The sequence below is a fragment of the Megalopta genalis genome, chromosome 3, assembly GCF_051020955.1.
Source record: "Megalopta genalis isolate 19385.01 chromosome 3, iyMegGena1_principal, whole genome shotgun sequence".
NCBI lineage: Eukaryota > Metazoa > Arthropoda > Insecta > Hymenoptera > Halictidae > Megalopta > Megalopta genalis.
This window is the reverse complement of record NC_135015.1, coordinates 20139401-20163945: the sequence shown is the minus strand read 5'-3', so window position 1 is coordinate 20163945 and position 24545 is coordinate 20139401. Positions and strand designations below refer to the sequence as shown.

General features: G+C 43.0%; 1 protein-coding gene across 3 annotated transcripts in view; it reads left to right on the top strand.

The window, feature by feature from the left end:
* nAChRalpha6 (nicotinic acetylcholine receptor alpha6) overlaps positions 1–24165 on the top strand; it is a 587858-nt gene extending 563693 nt beyond the window's left edge. For all 3 annotated transcript variants that reach the window (XM_033478260.2, XM_076520266.1, XM_033478258.2), the window contains 5 exons: positions 7814–7923; positions 11960–12174; positions 14503–14703; positions 15638–15771; positions 19568–24165. In XM_033478260.2, coding sequence (XP_033334151.1) covers positions 7814–7923; positions 11960–12174; positions 14503–14703; positions 15638–15722 — 611 coding nt within the window. In that variant the 3' untranslated portion in view covers positions 15723–15771; positions 19568–24165. The remainder of the gene's footprint in view (positions 1–7813; positions 7924–11959; positions 12175–14502; positions 14704–15637; positions 15772–19567) is intronic.
* The last annotated feature ends 380 nt before the right edge of the window (positions 24166–24545 follow it).

Here is a 24545-nt window from a genome sequence, read left to right as displayed (position 1 = left end):
TTAAACGGAAATAATTTTGCGAGTCGCTTCAGCTTGTACAGAGTGTTTCAGACTATGTAAGCGTACCTCCGGTGATGAATTTCTTCCACGAAAATAAGGTTCGCGCGCGGCGTTGAATACGGTCTCGCTGAAAGTTCTCTTTAGGGGACCAAAATTTGTCGACTTTTCGTGGCACGCTTCCATAGACGTCGACGAGGGAACTCCGGAAATGCGAGATTTAAAGCGCGGGACTCGCTGGTTCGGAAGTTATGCGTGGCCAAAGTTGACGAAGCTTCGGTGCTGCAACTTTTGAACCGACGTGTACCGCGCAACGTGGAACTTGCATTTTCGGCGTTTTCTCGTCGATTTTTACGGGGATGTGCCATGTAAAATGTTAGCATAATTTTGATTACCTGAGGCGAATGATAGCCATGATTTCATAATTACAGTAAATTCTCTCCAATTGTCACTCGACGTGTAAACAGAAATGGACAATTAGGGGAGAGGAGGCTCGAATAATCGTGTCTTCTCTTCCCTAATTATCCATTTCTGTTTACAGTCGATTCTCCCTAATTTTCCTTCAGCTTGTAAACAAAAATGGACGATTTGGGAAGAAGAGATGCGATTGTTTAAACAATCTCGCAACCCCTTTAAACGACCCTAATTTCTAAATAACCTTGCACCTCGTTTTTATAATTGTTGACGATTCGAAACTATAAAAATGAACCGCGAGGCTCGAATAATCGTATCTTCTTTTCCCAAATTGTCCATTTTCGTGCGCAATCTCAGTGCGAATTAGGGAGAATTTGTCGTACATGCTGAGTGAAAATTGGAGAAAATTTACTGTAATTGTTCTTTCGTGACACGAGTTCGATCGCTTTACCAGAATAACGAAGTAAACGTTAATTTGAAGGGAACAGTTGCAACGAGTATATCCTACATGCGCTTCTTATTTTTTGAACGCTATACTCACCGTTACAAACGTGCCTAAACACCACGAAACACAACCGTCGAGATTTACTCTTTCGTTTACTGCGACAAAACCCGGGTTCCACACTACGAAACTATGAAACCTTGAATCGTAGAACTAGATCACGATAAACAAAAACCTTTGCAGATTAGATCTTCGCGAAGCATACATGTAACAGTGCAACCATAATCGTGCCTTCGGTTAACGTTGAAGTACCGCGCGAAAAGAACAGAACTTTTCGATCTGCTACACTTTTCTCGAACACAGAAAACAATATCTCAGACTTCCTCCTAAATCTACGCATTGCTGCCGACATTTCGGTCTCACCCGCGGTGTAAGAAGGAGAGATAAACTGCGGTTACATCCATTACATTACATTTCACCAAATTCCTGCGGCGCTAAACGTTCGCTTGCACGAGTTTCCGCGAGAGGCGCTGATCGAACATCGGTGCTCGCCGGTGACTTTTAAATTATAATTTATAAATTATAAGTTATAAATTATCTTTTAAATTGTATTTGCATAAGCGTGATACTACAACGGTGGTGTCACTGTTACACACGCAGCAGAAACTCTCGCCGATTGTGCGGAATTTTCATGGAGCTCCCAGCGGACTAAATTCTCCCCAATTGACGCTCAGATTGGAAACGAAAATGACCATTTGGGAAGAGTAGACACTATTATTCGACCCTTCTGCAACTATAAAAACGAGCTGCGAGGCTCGAATAATCGTATCTCCTCTCCCAAATTGTCCATTTTCGTGCGCAATCTGAGCGCGAATTAGAGAAACTTTGCTGCATTCGCGCTCAGATCTCGCACAAAAATGGACAATTTGGAAAAGGAGATGCGATTATTCGAGCCTTTCGGCTCGTTTTCATAGTTGTTAACATTCCGGCACCCATATAAACGAGCCGCAGGCTCGAACAATCGTGTCTCCGCTTCCGAAATTGTCCATTTTCGTGCGCAATCTGAGCGCGCGAATTCGGGAGACTTTGCTGCATTCGCGCTCGGATCGCGCACAAAAATGGACAATTTGGAAAAAGAGATTCCCTTATTCAAGCCTTTCGGCTCGTTTTCATAATTCCTAACACTCCGGCACCCATATAAACGAGCCGCAGGCTCGAACAATCGTGTCTCCGTTTCCGAAATTGTCCATTTTCGTGCGCAATCGGAGCGCGCGAATTCGGGAGACTTTGCTGCATTCGCGCTCGGATCGCGCACAAAAATGGACAATTTGGAAAAAGAGATTCCCTTATTCAAGCCTTTCGGCTCGTTTTCATAATTCTTAACACTCCGGCACCCATATAAACGAGCCGCAGGCTCGAACAATCGTGTCTCCGCTTCCGAAATTGTCCATTTTCGTGCGCAATCGGAGCGCGCGAATTCGGGAGAAAACCTTTAAAACGACAGCGATAGACGAATGCGCTCCTCGATCCGAGATTCTCCTCGATCAATCTGCTCTTCTTACACCGTGGTCACATCTCACACAGTCTATTTTTTCGGGCACACTTTGCCCTGGATCGCTGTCCGAACGAGCAGCGTTTCCAATAAACGAAATAAACGAGCCTGTCCGAACAAAACCGCACAGAATGCCGATTAACGATCTTTAGAACAACCGCATCAATTAGACAGCTGTCATTCGAGGATTCTAGTAAACATCTCTCCAGTAAGTCTGTCGCATACCTGCACTTTCAGCTTTCTATCGAATGGATAAATAAACGTAGCACGACGTTCACCGTGACCAGAATCGTTGTAATCTGGAAGCAGCTTGGACACTTATGCGAGTCCTACGGTCTCTACCGTGGAGCGCATGCCGCGTGTGGATGCTGTAACGATATTCGTACCTTAATACGCACGATGCATCCTCGTAGTAATTGCATTCCGTAGCTGCATGCCAATGCATTAGACGTTTCTACGCCGAAGTAACAGCCTGGCCGGGCCGGCAGCTCGCTGCGGACAAAATTCCTGGAGACGCGCGTTATCGAGGCGATTTTTAATCGATCCCGCGTTCGGAAAGCTCGGCGAACAGCTTCGCCGCTTTCGAAAACGATCGATCGAATTGCGAAATTAATCGGGGACACGATTCTCCGATTATTTAGACCGTTTTTTATTTGGCGGAATTCGAACTGGTCTCCGATCTTGTCGGTGCTTGATGTTAATTTATAGGAAATTATCTCTAATTTACGCTCGACTTGGGAACGAAAGTGGACAATTTGGGAAGGCGAGATGAGATTGTTCGAGCCTCGAGGTTCGTTTTTGCAATCGCCGATTCTCAAATTGGCTATTTCTGTTTATATGTTGAGTGACAATTGGAGAGAATTTACTGTAATGTCAGAATAACTGTGATGTTAGAGTATTATTTCAATCTAAAAAAAAGAAAAAAACAACTGATTCATGTTAGTTCATGAAAAGTGACGATAAGACATTTATTCTGATTTTTAACGAGTGCTGCCGCAATATTTACCGCGGCTAGTAAATGATACGGTAAATTCTCTCCAATTGTCCTTCGACTTGGGAACAAAAATGGACAATTTGGGAAGGGTAGATACGATTATTCGAGCCTTCAGAATGCCAACTAGCTATAAAAACGCGGGACTCGGACAATCGTATCTCCTTTTCCGGAATTGTGCATTTAAGTCGAAGGACAATTCGGCAGAATTTACTGTGCATCGAACAAATGACTCATAAATCTATGAACGCCTGTTCTGTGAATTATTCTAAATTATTCTCGAGAAGTGCATTTTCCTCGAGATTTTCGCAACGCCGTTACTTCATTTCTGCCGAGCGTCGCCGCGCATCAGAAACGTCGAGTAGCCCAAGGAGACCAGAGATTTCCGAAACAGAAAATTCCGGCACTCGGCCATAGTAAACGGAGCAAAGTTCCAGCGAAGCACGTAACTGTCGCGAGTAACGAGGTTCCGCGAGGTCCGCAGCGAGCGGCCGACCACGGCCGAACTTCTCGCTCGAAAACTGTGCAGGACAAAATACAGTGGCCCGCGAAAGTGTTCCCAACACCTTCGAAAACGCAATAACCTTTCTTTTTCAAACCGGACGAAGTCACCCGGATCTTTTTTCTTTGACGATAGGAGGGACTAGTCTACCGGACAGTGACTAAAATGCTTTTCTTTTATTCTGTTACTGGTTGGAATGACAAGAAAAAAAGGGGAAGAAAGTCTCGTTTTTTAACTTTCTGATCTGATGCATGTATCGAGAACTTGACAAATGCATTTTTGTAGATCTCGGTGACTTATGCGAGTGCTGAGAATTTGAGCAAAATTGGTTATGCTAGACTCAAGCTACGGCGTTGAAGGATTTTAAAAAACTGTAGATTTCTTGCGGTTTTTGGTCGAAGGGGCAAAAATTGTGAGAAAATGAAGAGATTGAATACCAAAGTGTGAACGGGTTAGAGAATTTTATGGACATTGTTATGTCATTCTCTTTAATTTATTGTAATTAATCAATTTTATTGAAGTTATAATCTATTCTATTAAAATTAATCAATTCTATTAAAATTGATCAATTTTATTAACAATAATCAATTTTATCGAAGTTTATCTATATTCTACTAAAATTAATCAATTCTATTAAAATTCACCAATTTTATTAACATTATCAAATTTATTGAAATCGATCAATTTTATTTGAATTAATTAATCAGTCTTTATATATATATATAATTTCTACTCTCGATAATTAAGCCAGAAAGTCTCCATTGCGCACAAAAATCTATAGTCTACACGCAATTCACCGAGACCCAAAAGAGTCATTTTTTAAATTTTCGTTCCACGCACAGATAAAAAGCTAATAAAACTCGAGACTTTTATTTTCCTACTCCAAGCAACAGCCGAATCAAACAGAAGCATTTCAGCCATTGTCTATCAGTCCCTCCACCGTCAAAAGAAAAACAAGAAAAATTCAAGTCATTCAGTCCAGTTTCAAAGAAGTCGTCGCATTTTAAACACCGTCTACGCATAACGGTACGAACGCTTTTTCACGGGCCACTCTGTTCGTCCCGGCGACGCGTACACGAGCACGCGAGCGACGCTTCTCTGTATTTTCTCCGTGTCTAGCCCGATTCTTTTCCCGGCGGCCGCTCTCTCTGGCCGGGTCTTTTTTACGATCTTGCTTACGTTCTCCGCCCGTCTAATTTCTTTCTCTCTTTATTTCCACGTCTCTGTGTTCTCTGTTCCCCCTTCGCCGCGACGAGGAACAATGCCCGCTAAAGAATCGGCGGGATCGCGACCCCGGGTCCGGGCCGCGGAACAATCGCGCGAAATCGGAATCGCGCGCGCACGCGCGCTCTCCCGGCCGCGGCTGGGGAACCAAAGATCCATCGGATCCTGTGGCCACCGTAATCGGTGCACCACGGACTGAGACTCACCCTCTTGCACGAAATCCTGCGAGATGCGCGATTCGCGAGCGAATCTTTGCGCGATTCGCGAGCGTCTGGACGGCTGGTTTTGCGACGCGTCGCGATGGAACATCGATGGCTGATTATAGCAATTTCTCCCTAACTCGCGCTCAAATCCCGCGGAAAATTGGACAGTTTGGGAAGAGCGGATGCGATTATTCAACCGTTTTTATAGTTACCGACAATCGATAATTATAGAAACGAGCCGCGATGCTCGAACGAATCGCATCTCCTCTTCGCGAATTCTCCATTTTTGCGCGCGATCTGAGCGCGAATTACGGAGAAATGACTGCAAAAGGTAACTCCGCCGGGACTCTTCGTCGTCCGAAATCACTCCACGAATGACGAATTCCACGAGTTCCACGAATTACGATCTTACGGGCGCAACCGGTGAACGAACGCGTGTGCGGTGATTTATTGGCCCGCGCCGCCGCCGCCGCCACTGTCTCGAGTACGTTGTCGGTGTCCCATCGCGATGCTTGTCGGACGCGCCGTTACACGAGCGTTCGCATGCACCTGTGGAACAGCACCGTAATTCAAACTTCCGGTAATGTCGTTTATCGCGCGCGAAGTCGCGGCTCTTCGTTCGCCGGACGTCGGACGAAGCGTCGCTCGTTCTCGAGACGCCGCGGATTTTCCAGTCGAATTTCGGGGTCGGATCTCTGGCCTAGGTTCTTGTCGGACCGGTTACTGTGCGCGGTGACCAGTTACTGTGCCTTCGGGTTGTTCGTGGGCATGATCGACGCGCTATGAGCCGGCGAAGTGTAATCGAAGTCCTGAATCTGGGAGTGTAATTAAAATAAGTCTTGAATTTATTTGTTAAGAAGTTACGTCGAGCTTATGTCAAGGTTATGTCAAGGTTGTTTATTCGTTGAAAAGTTATGCGAGTTCAAAGTTGACGAATTTCGAGCGTTTTTGACAGGTCAGCGCGCCGTATTGATGCGTTGAACTTTCGCAACTCTTTGACGTTTAGAGCGCAATTTTGGCACAACTTTTTAACAAATTAATTTCTAGGCTTGTTTTAATTGCATTCCCGAATTCAGGATTTCGATTACAAAAAGCTATTAACACTTCGCCGGCTCATAGCGCGTCAACTATGCTCACGAACGCCAGAGATTCGACTCCGAAAAATGCGATCTTATCGAGAACGAACGTGTAGTTTCACTCGAAGAACTGTCAACTTTCACGGAGACCTGTCAATCTTCATTCAGATCTGTCAACCTTCGTCGACATATCTGTCAAGCTTCCCAGAGATCCGTCGACCTCCCTAAAGGTCTGTCAAGCTTCGTCGAGATCTGTTAAACGCGGATTAAATAAATTATAAATCACGGAATACAGTAATGTCTCTCTAATCGACGCCCAGATAGCGCAGAAAAATGGACAATTTGGGAAGAGGAGACACGATTATTCGAGCCTTGCGATTTATTTTTATAGTTATAAATTGTCCACAATTATAAAAACGAGCCGCAATTTAAGTGGACAATCCGAGCGTCAATAAGGGAGACATTACTGTACAATAATGTCTCTCTAATCGACGCCCAGATTGACCAGAAAAATGGACAATTCGGGAAGAGGAGACACGATTATTCGAGCCTTGCGGTTTATTTTTATAGTTATAAATTGTCCACAATTATAAAAACGAGCCGCAATGCTCGAATAATCCTATCTCCTCTTCTCAAATCATCCAATTTAGTGGACAATCTGAGCGTCAGTAAGGGAGACATTACTGTACAATAATGTCTCTCTAATCGACGCCCAGATTGACCAGAAAAATGGACAATTCGGGAAGAGGAGACACGGTTATTCGAGCCTTGCGGTTTATTTTTATAGTTATAAATTGTCCACAATTATAAAAACGAGCCGCAATGCTCGAATAATCCTATCTCCTCTTCTCAAATCATCCATTTCAGTGGACAATCCCAGCGTCAGTAAGGGAGACATTACTGTAGTACAGTTCGGTGTGAAAAACACGGGCACATTTCGCGGACGAGAATGGCGAAGTTTTCGCCGAACACGTTGTCCGTCATCTCGAGCCTCGTGCACCGAGGAGATACCGAAGTGCGTTCGCGGTGCATGCGAAACTTTTGTGACCGATGCGTCTCGAGTGAATGCAGGATGCGCCGGAATCGGCTGGTTACCTTTCCGACTTTGCGAGAATGCTAGGAGTGGCGTGTGCGTGATCCCTCGTTGGTCGGTTTTTTTTCGCTTTTCTTTGTCCGAAGTGCGAGCGTGAGGATGAGCGTGGGCCGCGAGACGCGGATGAAAGATCGTTCGGGGCGAAGCCTCTTCCGAATGGAGTAGAATCGCGGGGGCACGGTATTAAGAGGCGGAGCCCCACCGGTGTCTTTCATTCCTCGCGGCTAATCGAGTGGATCCGCCTGTCCGTTACCGTGACTAATCGCCTCCTTTCTGTGTTTCTTTCTTCGGGGGATCTTCGGGAACACCCCGAATTCAGGGTCGTACTTCAATTGCATCATGTTCATGGTGGCGAGCAGCGTGGTCCTGACGGTGATGGTGCTCAACTTTCATCACAGGTCGCCCGACAGATACGTGATGCCACGATGGGTAAGAAGCTCCTACGATCTACTGCGAGTCGTGTCAATGTTCGTGCAAATCCGTAGTCTTCTAGACGAATTTTCATGTGTAGAAACTAACGAGTATGGCAACTGACAAGTATAGCAATTAATAAGTATAGCAACTAATTAGTATAGAAATTGACAAGTATTACAACTGACAAGTATAGCAACTGACAGGTATAGCAACTGACAAGTATAGCAACTAACAAGTATAGCAACTGGCAAGTATAGCACCTAGCAAGTATAGCAACTGACAAGTATAGCAACTGACAACTATAGCAACTGACAACTATAGCAATTGACAAGTATAGCACCTAGCAAGTATAGCAACTGACAAATATAGCAACTGATAAGTATAGCACCTGTAAAGTATAGCAACTGGCAACTATAGCAACTGACAAGTATAACAACTGACAAATATAGCAACTGACAAGTATAGCACCTATTAAGTATAGCAACTGACAACTATAACAACTGACAAGTATAGCACCTAGCAATTATAGCAACTAACGAGTACAGCAACCAACAAATATCGCAATTAAAAAGTATAGCAACTAATAAGTATAGCAACTAACGAGTATAGCAACTAACGAGTATAGCAACTAACTAGTATAGCAACTAACAAGTATAGCAATTAATAAGTATAGCAACTAACAACTGTAGCATCTGAATTCTTTCGAGTCAAAATGTCGATTTCCATTAGATGCTCCAAGATACAGTAATTTCTCTCCCGAAATGACAAATTTTAGGTCGCTCTGAATTTCCCTATGCTAGTTCTACTCCTATGTAATTTAATGCTACGTCGATGCCAAGGATCGACGATTCAGTCGCATTATTAGACTGCGGATCTTTATGCGAAATAAAACTCATCTGCCTTTTGCATAATAATTTGCACCGCGCATAAACGTTCATCCATCGAACGCGTTTCCCACGAACAATTCTGAAAAAATAACATCGCGGCGCTCGGTTGAACCACAAAAGCGAGCTAGTAGTTTTTCTCGGCCGTTTCCTTCCCCGTTCATAGAGAGGATGCAAGAAAGGAGTATAAGGTTTCCCGCGTCCTGAAACCGGCTAATTAAATTTCCTTTCGCTAACATAATACAGTGCTACACGTCAGACGGCGAATTGCGGCGGAAGAGTCGGCAACGTCGGGGAAATTTAATACATTCGTTAATAGAATTGTAACTGTGATTTCCTCTTGCTCCGGAGGGCTTGCTCCGTCCACCATCCCTCCCCCCTCCCGAGTGCAAATTAACTCGCCGTTTGAAGCCTTTCACGGTGTGAAACGACGCGATCGCTTCGTGATCCGGCTTCGAATACTATAACGCGACTCGTGAAAATCTTGGTGTAAATCTCTTTTTTTTTTACGTAAGATTTCGTACCTCCTTGCGAAGCTCGCCGTTTATTCGCAGAAGTGATTAACGCAGGCTCCACTCGCGTTTCGTGAAAGTTAATTTCATAAAGTGCAAGACTGAAATTAATTATTACAACCATCGAGAAATCCGAGAAAAATAAACTCGAGAAGAAATTCGTTTTCGTGTCGTATTCGTCTCTCGGCGATTGCAGTCGGATTTCATGTGAAACGTTTCTTTTTTATTCTAAATTCAACCTTAACATTAATATATATGATAATCTATATATATATATATATATATATATATATATATATATGATATATAGATATAGATATAGATATATATATAGATATATATGATATATAGATATAGATATAGATATATATGTATAGATATATATGATATATAGATATAGATATAGATATATATAGATATATATGATATATAGATATTGATATAGATATATATATAAGTTCGATAAATATTTCGGTGAATATTTCGGAAAATTCCGGCTCGATAATTCCAGAATGAGTTCCCTTTTTCTCGGGTGGTCAATTAAAACCAAAAAGAAAAACGCTCCCGATGGCTGAAGGCACTCCGCCGGCAAATCGAGTAACAAGCTTTTGAAATTTGTTTAAGCCGACGTGGAAGCATTTTTCGCCGGCAGCGACCGCCGGCGGAAACGGAGAAAGAAAAAGGAAAAAAAGGAAGAAAAAAGAAAGAAAACAGAGCCGATGTTTCGGTGCATAAAACGCGAGCCTTATCTCCGCGGTGGCCATTACGGCCTCTAAAGACAGCGCTTCAGTCGCTGAAAGTTTAAAGGCGCCTTCGAGGCGTTAGCACTTCCTCTTGACCGTTGATTACTGGAACTTTCATAAACCAAGGGGGGGGGGGAACGTATTCGAGGAAGAGACGAGAATCCTTCAGCTGCAAAAGATCCCTCCCTCCCCTACCCCCGGTCGGTTTGTTCGTGCCATTACGTTTCGGATGGAAGCGAGCCCCGAAGACACCCAACTTTGTCCTAAGGAACAACGAAAAAAATAGACGGCGACGCGGTACACGTTGTTCCGAAGATTGGGCTACAAGAATTAAACTTTTAGATTCGCGGAACCCTCCGGGAGATTGCGGAGTTTGCTCGGTTGTGGTCCGAGCGAGTGCCTGAAAAAACGAGGCAGAAACGTGAACTGTTCGATACGGTAGAACTTCGATTATGCGAATTCGAAATTGATAGTTCGTTTCGTTTTGTTCTCGACGGATTATTGATACTATAAGATGATATATAAGATGATAAGTCGACGTTCAATCGAGGTGCTTCTACAGTTTCATCGTGTTACAGTAATTTCTCCCTAATTCGCGCTCGGATTGCGCACAAAAATTGTCCTAAATTGTCCACTTTTGTGCGCGATCTGAACGCGAATTGGGAAGAAATTACTGTATTTGGAATAATCGAGAATCAATCATTAGTCATATATGACTGGAAATATTCATTACTGGTATTACAATATTATTCTTTTTATACAATTTTTTGTTGGCTGTCCTTATGCAAACTTCATCGTATACTTAGTTATACTTAGTTTCATTATTTTATATTGTTTATACAAAGAATAAAGGAATTTTTTCGTTCGCCAAGTTGTCTTTTTGTTTCTTATTATACACATGTACTTGTTATCTTACAAATACTATGCTACTTCTTATTTTACAAGTACAGAGTTTGTTGATTTTGTTAACTGTGTACTTATCTTCCTTTACAAAAGAATATCAGTGTGCCTAAACAAACTTTCAGCCACTGTATTTTACATTCCAAGAGGAAATAGCTCCAATCTTTGCAAATTAATTTACGCTACATAAACATTACGGATTTGCATGAACATTTTCATCGTATTACCGAAAATAAAAATTTGATTCGCAACATACTCACGGTTCGTTTAATATTAAGTGTAGGTTCTTTGCAAACGAATACAGATTCTGTTGCTCTATACAGGATGTCCCATAATTATGTTAACAGTCAGGGAGAGGGGTGATCCCTGGTGTGATTTGCAGTAACTTTTTCCTTTACAAAAATGTTCTCCGAGGCATCGTTTACGAGTTATTAGCGAATAACCAGCGACCAATGATAGGCGAGCTGCACTGGCGGCGTGCGAGGCGGTCGAGTCAACGAGCAATACAGTTCAGTTCCGCTGATTGGCTCGGGCGCCTCGCGCTAGCCCCTCGCCTCTCATTGGTCGCTGGTTTTTCGCTAATAACTCGTAAACGATGCCTCGGAGAACATTTTTGTAAAGGAAAAGGTTGCTTCAAATGACCTCAGGAATCGTCTCTTTCCAACCATTAACATAATTATAGGATACACTGTATATTCCGTTTTCTTATTACAGTGAATTCTCCCTAATTGACGCCTTATATATAATTAAATAACCTTGCGGCTCGTTTTTATAGTCACCGATTCTCAACGACTATAAAAACGAGCCTCGGTGCTCGAACAATCGTATCTCCTCTCTTCAAATTATCGATTTATGTACCCAATCTGTGCGTCAATTAGGGAGAATTCATTGTACACCGCGCGAGTATACTTAAAAACTGGACGACGTGGACAAAAAGCAGTCGCTTTCACGCGACAAAACGATTCGACGTTCGAACGAAAGCATTTAACTCGCACTTTTGCGTTGCGTATAGATAAAAACACTGTTTTTAAATTGGCTGCCATGCTTGCTGCGTATGAGTCGTCCGGGCAAGAAAATCACGAAGAAGAACATCCTGATGAGCAACCGGATGAAGGACATGGAGCTGCAGGAAAGAAGTAGCAAAAGTTTGCTGGCAAACGTTTTAGATATCGACGACGATTTTCGTCACAAAAACAGCGCGGCGAATCCTCCTTCCGGATACATAAGGTAACGTTAAACCCTTCGCAGTTTCTTCGGAGAAAACTTCCCTCTCTCTCTCTCTCTCTCTCTCTCTCTCTCCCTCTCTCTCTCTGTTTCCACGTTCCCGGGAATAATCTCTTTCCCGCGAAAGTTGCGTCACGGAAGTTCGCCGCCGTGAGGCCGGTTCCTAACAACGCGTCGTTAAAACAAAGTTGCGCCGCGCGAGTATCTCGCCGCGCAACGGCTCTTATCGTCTAATTGCAAATGAGATGGATCGCGGCGATTTTTACCGCGATATTTTGCATATCCCGTTGCCTTGTTCCCGACGAAAACTCTGGCGAGAAGCGCGGAAACGATCGCGCAAGTTCGAACGTAATTCTCGGCGTTGCTCGTCCGTGAGATACAGTAATGTCTCCCTAATTGATGCTCAAATTGTGCAGAAAAATGGACAATTTGGGAAGAGGAGACACGATTGTTCGAGCCTCGCGGTTCGTTCTTATAATTGTTGAAAATCGGTAACTATAAAAACCGGGTGGCGAGGCTCGAATTCGCAAGGCTCCTCTTCCCGAATTATCCAGTTTTGTAGACAGCGCGTCAATCCGAGCGTGGACAATCTGAGCGTCAATTGGGGAGACATTACTGTATCGGCGTTGTTCGTTTAAACGCGATTCAGCACAGGTTCGTAAACGGCGAATCGCGTTTCCCCCGTGATATATAAGTTGGTTGCAGCGGCGATTCGAAAGTTTCCGCGTTTTCAGACCGAAATCAACGCGTGTATCGCGCGGGCTAATGGCTCCCGGGGATAGACCGCAACTTTGCAATTCAAACGCGCGGGAGTCCCCGCGAAAAAGCTGCGAACTATTTATCAACTTGGTTCGTTCGAATCGTAGCAACTGTATAATGCGATAGGAAGTTCTGCTTGGAAAACGCGTCCGGGGCGAACCGAGTGTTTCCGTTGCGTGATTTCGGATTAACGCGGTCGAGGGGACGGCCGTGTATGGTTTTGGATCAGCGCGACGTTGTTCCGTGCAACTTTGTTCGCAAAATTGTAATATCCCGTCGGAAGAGAACTGGGCTGACTGGACCGCGGACCATAGTGTTCTACAGTAAATTCTCCGTAATTGACGGTGAGATTGTGCGCGAAAATGGACAATTTGGGAAGAGGAGACACGATTATTCGAGCCTCGCGGCTCGCTTTTGTAATCGCCGATTCCCAAATTGTCCATTTCTTTTTATATGTCGAGTGACAATTGGAGAGTATTTGCATGGCAAAGTAGTTCATGGTTGACTGGTTCTACTTGTTGCGAATTTAGAGTATTGTTTCAGTAAAAAAAAAACAGTTGATTTATGTTAGAACAGAAAGAGTGACAGTAAGACTTTTATTCTGATTTTTATCGAGTGTTGTCGCAACATTTGCCGCGGCTTATAACTGATACAGTAAATTCTCCCCAATTGTCCTTCAGTTTGTAAACGAAAATGGACAATGTGGGAAGGGGAGACACGATTATTCGAGCCTCGCGGCTCGCTTTTGTAATCGCCGATTCCCAAATTGTCCATTTCTTTTTATATGTCGAATGACAATTGGAGAGTATTTGCATGGCAAAGTAGTTCATGGTTGACTGGTTCTACTTGTTGCGAATTTAGAGTATTGTTTCAGTAAAAAAAAACAGTTGATTTATGTTAGAACAGAAAGAGTGACAGTAAGACTTTTATTCTGATTTTTATCGAGTGTTGTCGCAACATTTGCCGCGGCTTATAACTGATACAGTAAATTCTCCCCAATTGTCCTTCGGCTTTGAAACGAAAATGGACAATTTGGGAAGGGGAGACACGATTATTCGAGCCTCGCGGTTCCATTTTTATGGTTGCTGGAATGTCAGCAGCTATAAAAACGAGCCTCCAGGCTCGAACAAGCGTATCTCCTCTTCTCAGATTGCCCAGTTTTGTGCGCAATCTGAGCGCGAATTAGGAAGAAATTACTGCATTTGCGATGTTCGTCGCTTAAGAACGTCCTAAATTCATTTTAAAATGCATCTCTCTCTCGTTTTGATCGTCGTGAAATTATTCAGAGTACTATTACTACTACTACTACTACTACTACTACTACTACTACTACTACTACTACTACTACTACTACTACTACTATAGTAGTAATAATAATAGTAGTAGTAGTAATAATAATAATAGTAGAAAATTTGCACACAGATCCGCGGTCCAGTGACAATATCGATCGAATATCGTTCGAGAAACGCCGAGCGTCCTCTTAGCCGCGAAAATCCCATAATCGAAATCACAAATAATAATAATAATAATAATAATCAAATAATTGTTCGTTGTTTATTTGTGCAACAACAGGTCGGCGTTCGGGACACCGATCTCCACGGGAAGACCAGCGACAGTCGAAGACACGTCGGCGTCGTTACCTCTCAGTGGTATGCAAGAGGAATTGCGTACGATCCTTAAGGAACTGCGATTTATTACGGATCGTATGAAAAAGGCGGACGAAGGCGACGAAGTTATTAGTGATTGGAAATTCGCCGCCATGGTGGTGGACAGGTCCGATATTGTTTTATTTCAACTTTTTGTCTTTTTGTTCGAAAGGTCCCGAGTCCGTGCAACTATGCTAACCGAAGATATTGTTGACGTATTGTTGACGTATGCCATGAGGTTTTTAACCATGAGTTTCATCAACGTTTGGAGTAATTCTTAGAGCTTTCTAAATTGTTGTATTTTTTGTGTATTTATGGAAAGCATTTAGCTTTGCTGGTGAAATGGTAACACGTTGGTGAAACTATTATTGTGTACAATATAACAATATATTATACAATATATTATATATATATTATATATTATATTATATATATATTATATATTATATTATATAATTATTATTATATATTATATATTATATTATATAATTATTATTATATATTATATATTATATATTATACAATATAACAATATACACTATATTACTATATTAAATACTATTATAATAATATATCAATTTGGTATATTATATATTAATTTAGTATATTATATATTGATATACATGTATATATATCATATATTATACAGGGTGAGTCACAAATTAGTCCCCACGATTCTTCACCCCTTCCAATGGTCTGACAAAAAAATAGTATTTAACCTTGACAAGAAATCTCAATTGTTCAAATTTTAAAACGAATTGATCTCCGATTTAGAAAAAGCATAAAAAAATCACCGTTATATTTTTAAACGAAACCAGGTAATTTTAACCTTGACAGTATTGTAGGCGACGTCGAGACGAATTCAACGACCTGCTACACGATGACCTTCGAATGACATTGAAGGAAAATTCGTCACAGACCAGTCGAGAAAGGGTTGAAAAATCGTGAGAACAAATTCGCGACTCACCCCGTATATATAATACATTATAACATGTATAACTGCTAATGAAACGATTCATAGAAAATTTTTACTAACAATTGTCCGTTTCTGTTAATTGCAGGCTTTGCTTGTTCATCTTCACGTTATTCACAGTTTTGGCTACAATAGTCATATTGTGTCGTGCGCCACACATAATCGTCCAGTAAATAGACTGCCCCGGTCAAGCCACCGAAACAAAGCACAAAAATACCAACGGTAAAGTCGCATTAAATAATAATTATCATTCATGCCCAACTGCCCAGCAAGACTCTGAGATCCCCGGATTATATTTTCTGCGCCAAAATTGTAACAATTTTCTTGGAACCGCAAGCTTTAACACTCGTCCACCTCGCGCGATCAAATGATCATTAAATTCCGAGATTCGGCGCGATTTCAGAGATCATGCTTCGGAAAGTTGAGAATCGAAGTTGCTAGTTTAATGGCCGGTAGAAATCGAAGGGAGTCGAAACTATGCGGAAAAAAGTAAGTGGCCGGTAGAAATTGCAATTTCGTCGCAACCGTTGCAGCAACCGTTGCTTGCAACGGGTAGCTAGAATTTTCGAAGCGACGAAGTTTCAATTTCGCGGAGATACAACTTTCGAGCGTCAATCTATTTCGAAATGAAGTTCCGCAGCAAAATATCGTCGCTTTACGTTTCCGGTTTACCGTTTCCGCGCGCGCCGTCGTTTCTACGTGTCGTCGAACAAACGGTTTACGTTGCGACGGTTCGCGCGGCCGCGACGTACGCGCGCCCACGTCGCAAGAAGTGAATTACGGAAAACAATCGACGACGCGTTAATTACGGAAGGAGACGGATACATTAATTTCAAAACAACGCCGTCGACGCGCGTACAAGTTCCGTCTCCGTGTGACGTAACGCAGAGAGAGAGAGAGAGAGAGGGAGAGAGAGAGAGAGAGAGAGAGAGAGAGAGAGAGAGACGTAGAAAGCAAAATTGATAGAGCCAACGGGAACGTTAATTTGTTTTACGTAACGAGGTTAGCCGATGTATTTTCACGTTGATAATACCTCCTCGATGCACAATTTTCCGCGAATAATTGATTGCTGAGGGAAAAATCGCGCGACGCGGCAAAATCCAATCTCCACGAGCTGCTTTTCCCGCGATTCTTGCGACGTGAAAAATTCTCCTCTCATATTATAATCCGTCGACGAGAAAATTGTTTATCGCGCGGGACTAATGTTACTTGGTTTAAATTTATCAATTCTGAGAACATTTATTTAATAATCCAGCGATCAATCGAGCCACTTTATCCAGTTTCGAACACGTTGGTGGATTTTTCTACTTAAAACAGAATTTATACTATTTCACTGCTCTATCAATTCGATATTTTCTTTTCTGTGCTGTGAACGCTAGAACTTCCTCATCTTAATCGCGACTAATGTATACAGTGTTCTATAACTATGCGACCGCCCGGAAAGAAGTGATTCCTGAGGTAATTTCAAGTAACTTTTTCCTTTACAAAAATTTTCTACGCGGCTTCGTTTACGAGTTATTAGCGAAAAACCAGTGACCAATGAGAGACGAGATCTGCTGGTGCGTGGCGGCCGAGTCAACGAGCGCGTGACGTCCAGTTCCCCTCACTGGCTCGGCCGCCTCGCGCCAGTCGAGCTCGCCACTCATTGGTCACTGGTTTTTCGCTGATAACTCGTAAACGATGCCTCGGAGAACATTTTTGTAAAGGAAAAAGTTACTTCTACTCACCTCAAGAATCATCCTTTTCCCGGTATTTACATAATTATGGAACACTCTGTATGGCTTTATAACAACGAGAATATTTGATTTACTTAAACTTCGTAAGATTTCTATTGTATAATGTTCTCTATGATTCTTATAGAATCTTTTTTAGAATATCAATAATTGAAAAAGAAAAAATCTCTTAAAAAAAACAATGGACGCGAATGGACGAGATGTTTCGAAGAGACATCGAACGTTAAATATTGAACAACGATTCGAGAACCCGATTCGTTACAATTACATACACCTTTACATTTTGTTAATTATTCAAAGCATGCCGCCCCCTCCCCCCGCTGTCCACCTTGCTATCAAATCTCGGCGTTCGGGCTGGTTCGATCCTTCATTTCTGTAAGCTCTGTGTAAATTCGTCTTATCCGATCCAACGATCAGCCAATTTCTTATCTGCCCTACTGTATACGTACGATGAGAACCGTTCGATTGGATTACTGGCCCGGAATTCGGATCCGGATATTTTTCTTACCGCTCTACCGCTCTGATCAATTGAGATACCCGAGCTGCCGGCAAATCCTTTCTCCCTAACAAAGGGATAGCGGAGAAAGAACTGGCTCCCTTTAATAACTAGTATCCGGTAGCACGCGCCTTCAAATATTTGGCCATCCTGCTACTTCTCGGCGGTATTACCCTAAGGCTTTCGAATCCATTCGCGCGATCTTCATTCGATTATAAATTTTCATGTGTTCCAGCAAGTATTGTAGTGTCGGTTCAGATCATCTAAAAATCGTTCAAGACTTTGCGAACATGATTTTATATTTTATTTAACAATTTTTTGTATCGGCTTTTCCTTCTACCGAGAGTTTATTCCCCCACTATCATTATCTTCTGTCTCCGTTAATTTTCCAGTCATTATATTTATTTGCATGTATCAACAACTTTTCAGTCATTCAAAGTAGTTTCAAAGTTTCTCAAAGACAAATGAGTCCTTTATTATGAAAACTTGTTAATAAATAAATTGAATTAAAATTTGAGAAAATATAAATCCCAGGTAGAAAAGATTATACAATATTGTACAAAATCGGTGATTAAACATTGTTTCGTGCACTCTAATTAGATAGGATTAGCTAGATTGCGGATCTTTACGCGACATAAATATGTTTCAAAACGATTATAGCAAACGTAAATCGAATAGAAGTAAATTGTTTCTTTTAATCATTTCAATACGTTGAAACCGGTGTAGTTATTTCGGCAAAGTCGTTGCGTTTTGAAAGGTATATTAAAACGGTATTAAAAAGGTATAGTAAACATAAAGGTATAAAAAGAACACTTTTGCAGGCCACTGTACAATAAATTGTTCCTAATTCAATATAACCTTGGCATAACCTTGACATAACCTTGACATAACCTTAACATAACCTTGACATAACCTTGACATAACCTTAACATAACCTTGACATAAGCTTGACATAACACTTTTGCAGGCCACTGTACAATAAATTGTCCCTAATTCAATATAACCTTGGCATAACCTTGATATAACCTTGACATAAGCTTGACATAACACTTCTGCAGGCCACTGTACAATAAATTGTCCCTAATTCAATATAACCTTGGCGTAACCTTGATATAACCTTGACATAAGCTTGACATAACACTTTTGCAGGCCACTGTACAATAAATTGTCCCTAATTCAATATAACCTTGACATAACCTTGGCATAACCTTGATATAACCTTGACATAACACTTTTGCAGGCCACTGTACAATAAATTGTCCCTAATTCAATATAACCTTGACATGACCTTGGCATAACCTTGACATAAGCTTGACATAACACTTTTGCAGGCCACTGTATAATAAATTGTCCCTAATTCAATATAACCTTGACATAACCTTTACATAACCTTGATATAACCTTGACATAACCTTGACATAACACTTTTGCAGGCCACTGTACAATAAACTGTCCCTAATTCACACGCTCAGATTGCACAGAAAAATGAACAATTTGGATAGAAGAGACACGATTATTCGCGCCTCGCTTTTGAAGTCGCCTATTATCAACACAATCATTTCTCCTCTTCCATAAGTGTCTCCTCCAAATCGTCAATTCTTCCGCACAATCTGAGCATCAATCGATTCGAGAGAAATATACTGTGCTCTCTCGAGCAACAGAGCTAACGTAAGCGCGAACGACGGACCGTCGAACCGTTGAATTCGCGAAACAATTCGGGGGCCCGGCTCGCTCGGCCGCCGGGCCCCGTTCAGTTTAACTGCGACACTGACGATCCTTTGTCCCGCAGAAACGACGATGCGTGGGTTTCGAGGAGACAGCTACGGCGGGACGAAGCAACGAAACACGGAGACACGGGACACGGATTCGTTGCTCTCCATTTCCTTTCTTCTCGTTCGGGTCTGCTCGCTCCTGCGCCCTTCGATTCTCCTCCTCCTCCGGCGGCGGGAAGAAGACGGCCGTCGGCAGCGGAACGAGGGGGACCGGACACGGGAAGGTCAGAGTTGCGCGTGCAACTCCGTTCCTCCGTTTTAACGATCGCGGGGGAACGGCGCCGACGGCACCGACGGCACCGACGGCACCGACACGGCGATCGTCCACCGGCCGTCGAGGCGAACCAAAAGAAGAACCCGTCGAAGGAGGGCGGAAGGAGGGGCGAGGCGTTGCCAGGCAGGGAAACGGAAGCAGCCCGCTGAACCAGCTGCTGAGAAAATCGGCGAGGAAACCCGATCGACCGGTGTCGAGAGAGGAGGGATCGTCGTCGTCTGTTCGGTTCTCTTTTACCTCACGTTGACTAGGAGTTTAAGGATAGTTCTCGTTCGAACACACAATTGTCCGTTCCGATAGCGCGTTCCGATCGTCGACGAACGCGACCGATCGACGGTTTATAGGGGACCGCGGATATAGAGATGTCGACGATGGGGGTTGACAACCAGGGGGGTGGTGGGTGCGGGTGAAAGGTAGAGAAGTAAGTAATTACGCCGATGAAACGAACGAACGAACGGACAGAACGAGTTCAGAGAAGGGGGGGGGGGGCAAGAATGGCGCCTCGACATACTGCTGACAATACACGGCCACGTTGTGCGTTCACTTCCTTCGTTTAAACACAAAACAAAAAGAAAAAAAAAGTAAAGAGAGAAATCGAAACTACCGCAGGACGCGACAGTGGTGAGCGCCCATAATTGATCGACCGCTGCGTCGTTTTCTTCTCTCCTCCGTTACAAGGTACGAAAACGAAAACGAAAACGAACCACGGAAACGGAAGAAAAATAACGAAAAAAAAAAACAAACGAACGAACAAAAATGGATATTTAACCGAAAGAAATCCGGGATATGTTTCGTCGTAATCGATTGCCGATCGTGTAAAAAACGTTCTCTAATTGTAAAAATGAAAAAGAAAAGAACAAAAACAAAAACAATGCGCGCGCGCGCGAAACACGCGGAACACCGTGTTATTATTATTAAACCGTGGGCCACGGAGAGCTCTTCGTATCGGCGCGAGAAGACAACCCGTGACGGCGGTTGTTGCGTATTCCTCGAGGGAGCGTTGTCGCGGCCTTTTCAATAATAAATAATAGTTACGGATCCGATGCAAAAGGAATAAATCGCGAGAGGAAGAACGACGAGAACAAGAACAAGAACAAAAAAAAGAACAACAAGAACAAACAAGAACAAAAACAACAAGAACAACAACAACAACAATAATAATAATAGTGATAATGTTAATAATAACGTTTTAGATAAGGATAATAATAAACGATAACAATAATAATCGTAATAATAATGGATAGCCGGATGATAAGCGCTAACGGGCACGAGGACTCTGATCGAATAAACTAATCGATTAACGCTAAAAAAAGAAAAGAACGATAACGACACCGCGTTTTATCGGCGCACGCTATACGTACGTTATAGTCAGCGACGCTGGAGGAATTATTATTATTATTATTATTATTACTACTACTACTACTACTACTACTATTACTACTACTACTACTATTACTACTACTACTACTACTACTACTACTACTACTACTACTACTACTAATTACGAATAATCGCTTTGTGTGCGGACCTGTCGCGATCGAGGTCGCGCGCGCGCACGCTCATCGCGTGCCGATTTCAAGGGCGATCTCGCGGCAACGACACGGTCTTCAAATAACTGCCAAAAACCTAGAAAGCTCGAGACAGGGGTGTGTCCAACCAATTTTACATGAGCGAAGGGGCGGGGCGCGGTTCGTTTAGAAATCCCCCGAAAAAAAAACGGGAACGGCGTTCGATCTTGGCGGCCGATCCGCGTCGCGGCGGTTGAAAACGAGATAACGATCAACGACGAGAACGCGCGAACGTGACCATGGTGTCGAGCTTATTTACGTCGAATCGGGGCCCTCGAGAGCCTCGATCGGACAACGTGGATCGCGCCGATCGAACGCCGTTGCCTCGTCGCCGCGATCGGCGACCAGGATGAGAGACTGGCGATTCGAGCGGACACCGGTAAGTAGACAAAACTGCCAAGTTGGACGACCTCTGCTTTCCGTACAGACGCGCGAAAAATCCGAGTTCTTTGGAGGGTCGTCTCGGCGGCCTGGATCACGCCGGGGAATCGATCGCGCTCGAACACGAGCAGCCATCGCGCTTTCACGACCACAGGGAAGCCTTCAATGACTGTACTCCGACCGCGCGAGTATCGGCATATTATCTCGTTCCGGTTCTTACTGTTTCTCGTAGTCGCTCGACCGCCGATCTTTGCCGAGAAAAATCGTGCAGGGCGAATCGTACGTAGAACGATCGTGCGAGGCGAATCCTGCGGAAAAATCGTGCAGAAGAAATAATATAAGGCGACTCGTGCGTAAAAAATAATATAAAATGAATCGTACGTAAAAAGATCGTGCGAGGCGAATCCTACGGAAAAAATCGTGCAGAAGAAATAATATAAGGCGACTCGTGCGTAAAAAATAATATAAAATGAATCGTACGTAAAAAGATCGTGCAGGGCGAATCGTGCGTAAAAAAATCGTGCGAGGTGAATCGTAACGAAACAATAATGTAAGGTGAATCGAACGGATAGTAGATAATATAAGGTGAATTCTACGTGAAAAAATCGTGCAAGGTGAATCGTACGGGAGAAATAATATAAGGCGAATCGTGCGTAAAAGATCGTACAAGGCGAATCGTACGTAACAAAATCGAGAGTGTTCATAACAATCTATGCACGAATTAGGAAATCTGTTCAATCATTTCCTGTGTAACAGCAATCATAACCCATATCCCATGATTATGTCACAAGATCTGAGAAAGGATGATTCCTGAGGTAATTTCAAGTAACTTTTTCCTCAGCGAAAATGCAATCCACGGCTTCGTTTACGAGTTATCAACGAAAAACACTGGCGAATGAGAGGTGAGCTCGGCTGGCGCGAGACGGCCGAGCCAACCAGCGGACGAAGCCCAGTTCCCCTCATTGGCTCGGCCGCCTCGCGCCAGCCTCGCGCCAGCCTCTCGCCTCTCATTGGTCACTGGTTTTTCGTCGATAACTCGTAAACGAGGCCGCGGATCGCATTTTCGCAAAGGAGAAAGTTACTTCAAATCACCTCAGGAATCAGTCCTAGTCACCTGTTGACATAATCACGGGACACCCAGTGTAACGTCAATGATTTTAAAACGAAGAATCTGCGGCCGGTCAAAATGACCGTAGATTTAGTGTCAACGTCCCACAAATCTGACCGCTAAACAGTAGAAATTCCAACAGCAGACTCGCGAGACTCGTCGTCGGTCCGTCACGGGTCTCGGTTTAGAATCGTAGAAATAAGGTTCGCGAATTAGAACGAGCCAACCGGTGATCGAGAAACTTCAATTGGAAGTCAGGACAGAGACAATCCTGGAACGGAAAGTCGCGGACCGCGCGAACCGAGAATCGAGAGCCACCCTCGAGTTAGGCCACCCTGAGACCCGAGCACGCGAAAAGTAACTCCGCGGATCGGAAATATAGGATCCTGCTTTCAACCGGCGAGTTTACGACTCTTTGGAACCAGCGATTACTTTCGAAAGGTATCCCGGCTTTCGGCATCGCAATTCCGGGACTCGATGATCGTCGAGTTTCATTCCCTAAATATCGGATTATCCTGATTCGGGTCTGGCACTTCGAGTTCGTCGAATTCCATTCAATCGACCCCGATTTGGTTTTCCACCGCCCCCCCCCCCCTGCCGATTGGATTTTATCCGGATCTTTTATCTACGAGTTTGACCTAACTTTCGGCTCGCCCGGACTCGGCGTCTCTGTTTATTTCGCGGCACTTTGAACCGGGCCCCCGCGTAATTTCAGTTTCGAATTTAGTTTGCCGGTTCAAGTCCTATCGATCATAAAGTAACGCGCGTCGGTCCGGACTAATCTGGTTCGAATCTCCCGACCTAGATTGCTCCTGCTACAGTCACCGGATCCTTAAACTTGCCCGATACGCCAGCTCAAAGTTGGCCTAACGCGAGTTGTTTCGTCTTACAATAGACGCGCGCGGTCTGACTCGAATTCGAGGACTCGTTCTCGGGTTCTGGGCTTCGCGATTTTCTATCCTCGTTCTGCGAGAACGTTTCACGGAATTTCCATTTATTTCGCGATAATTGGAGGGGAACGTAATATTTCGGTAAAGCTGCAGTTTCGCGAACGCGATTGTGAGCTCGGATCTTTCTTTCGTCGGCGAATCTTAGACATTTTCGAAAGTGGGAGACAACAGCCGACTCGGCTGAATTCAACGATCTATAGTGAACGAAAGGAACTTTCGGATGCTTCGCAGAAGTGCCGAGGAATAAATTGCGAATAAATTGATAACGCGCGATAAATGGACTGCGGATCTTTATGCTGAATAAAAATGAATGACGTCAGTTGCGAGAAATTGGTGATATATATATATATATATATATATATATATATATATATATATATATATATATATATATTATAATATTATTATATAATATTATATATATATTATTATAAATATTATATATTATATATTATATATATATATATAATATTTCTCCTTTCGTTATTTCAACTGCGTTGATAATAATGTATTAATATTGCATCAGTTGCAAGAAATTGGAGCCAAATAGATATTTTGTTCTCTTTCATGATTTTAATTGGCTAAAACTAGCGTGTCGATAATGATAGATTAATATTATAATTTATAATTATTCTTAAATAATACTGTAATGTATTCATATTATTAATATTATTAATATAATTTCAAGGCATTGGAGCCAAACAGAAATTTTCA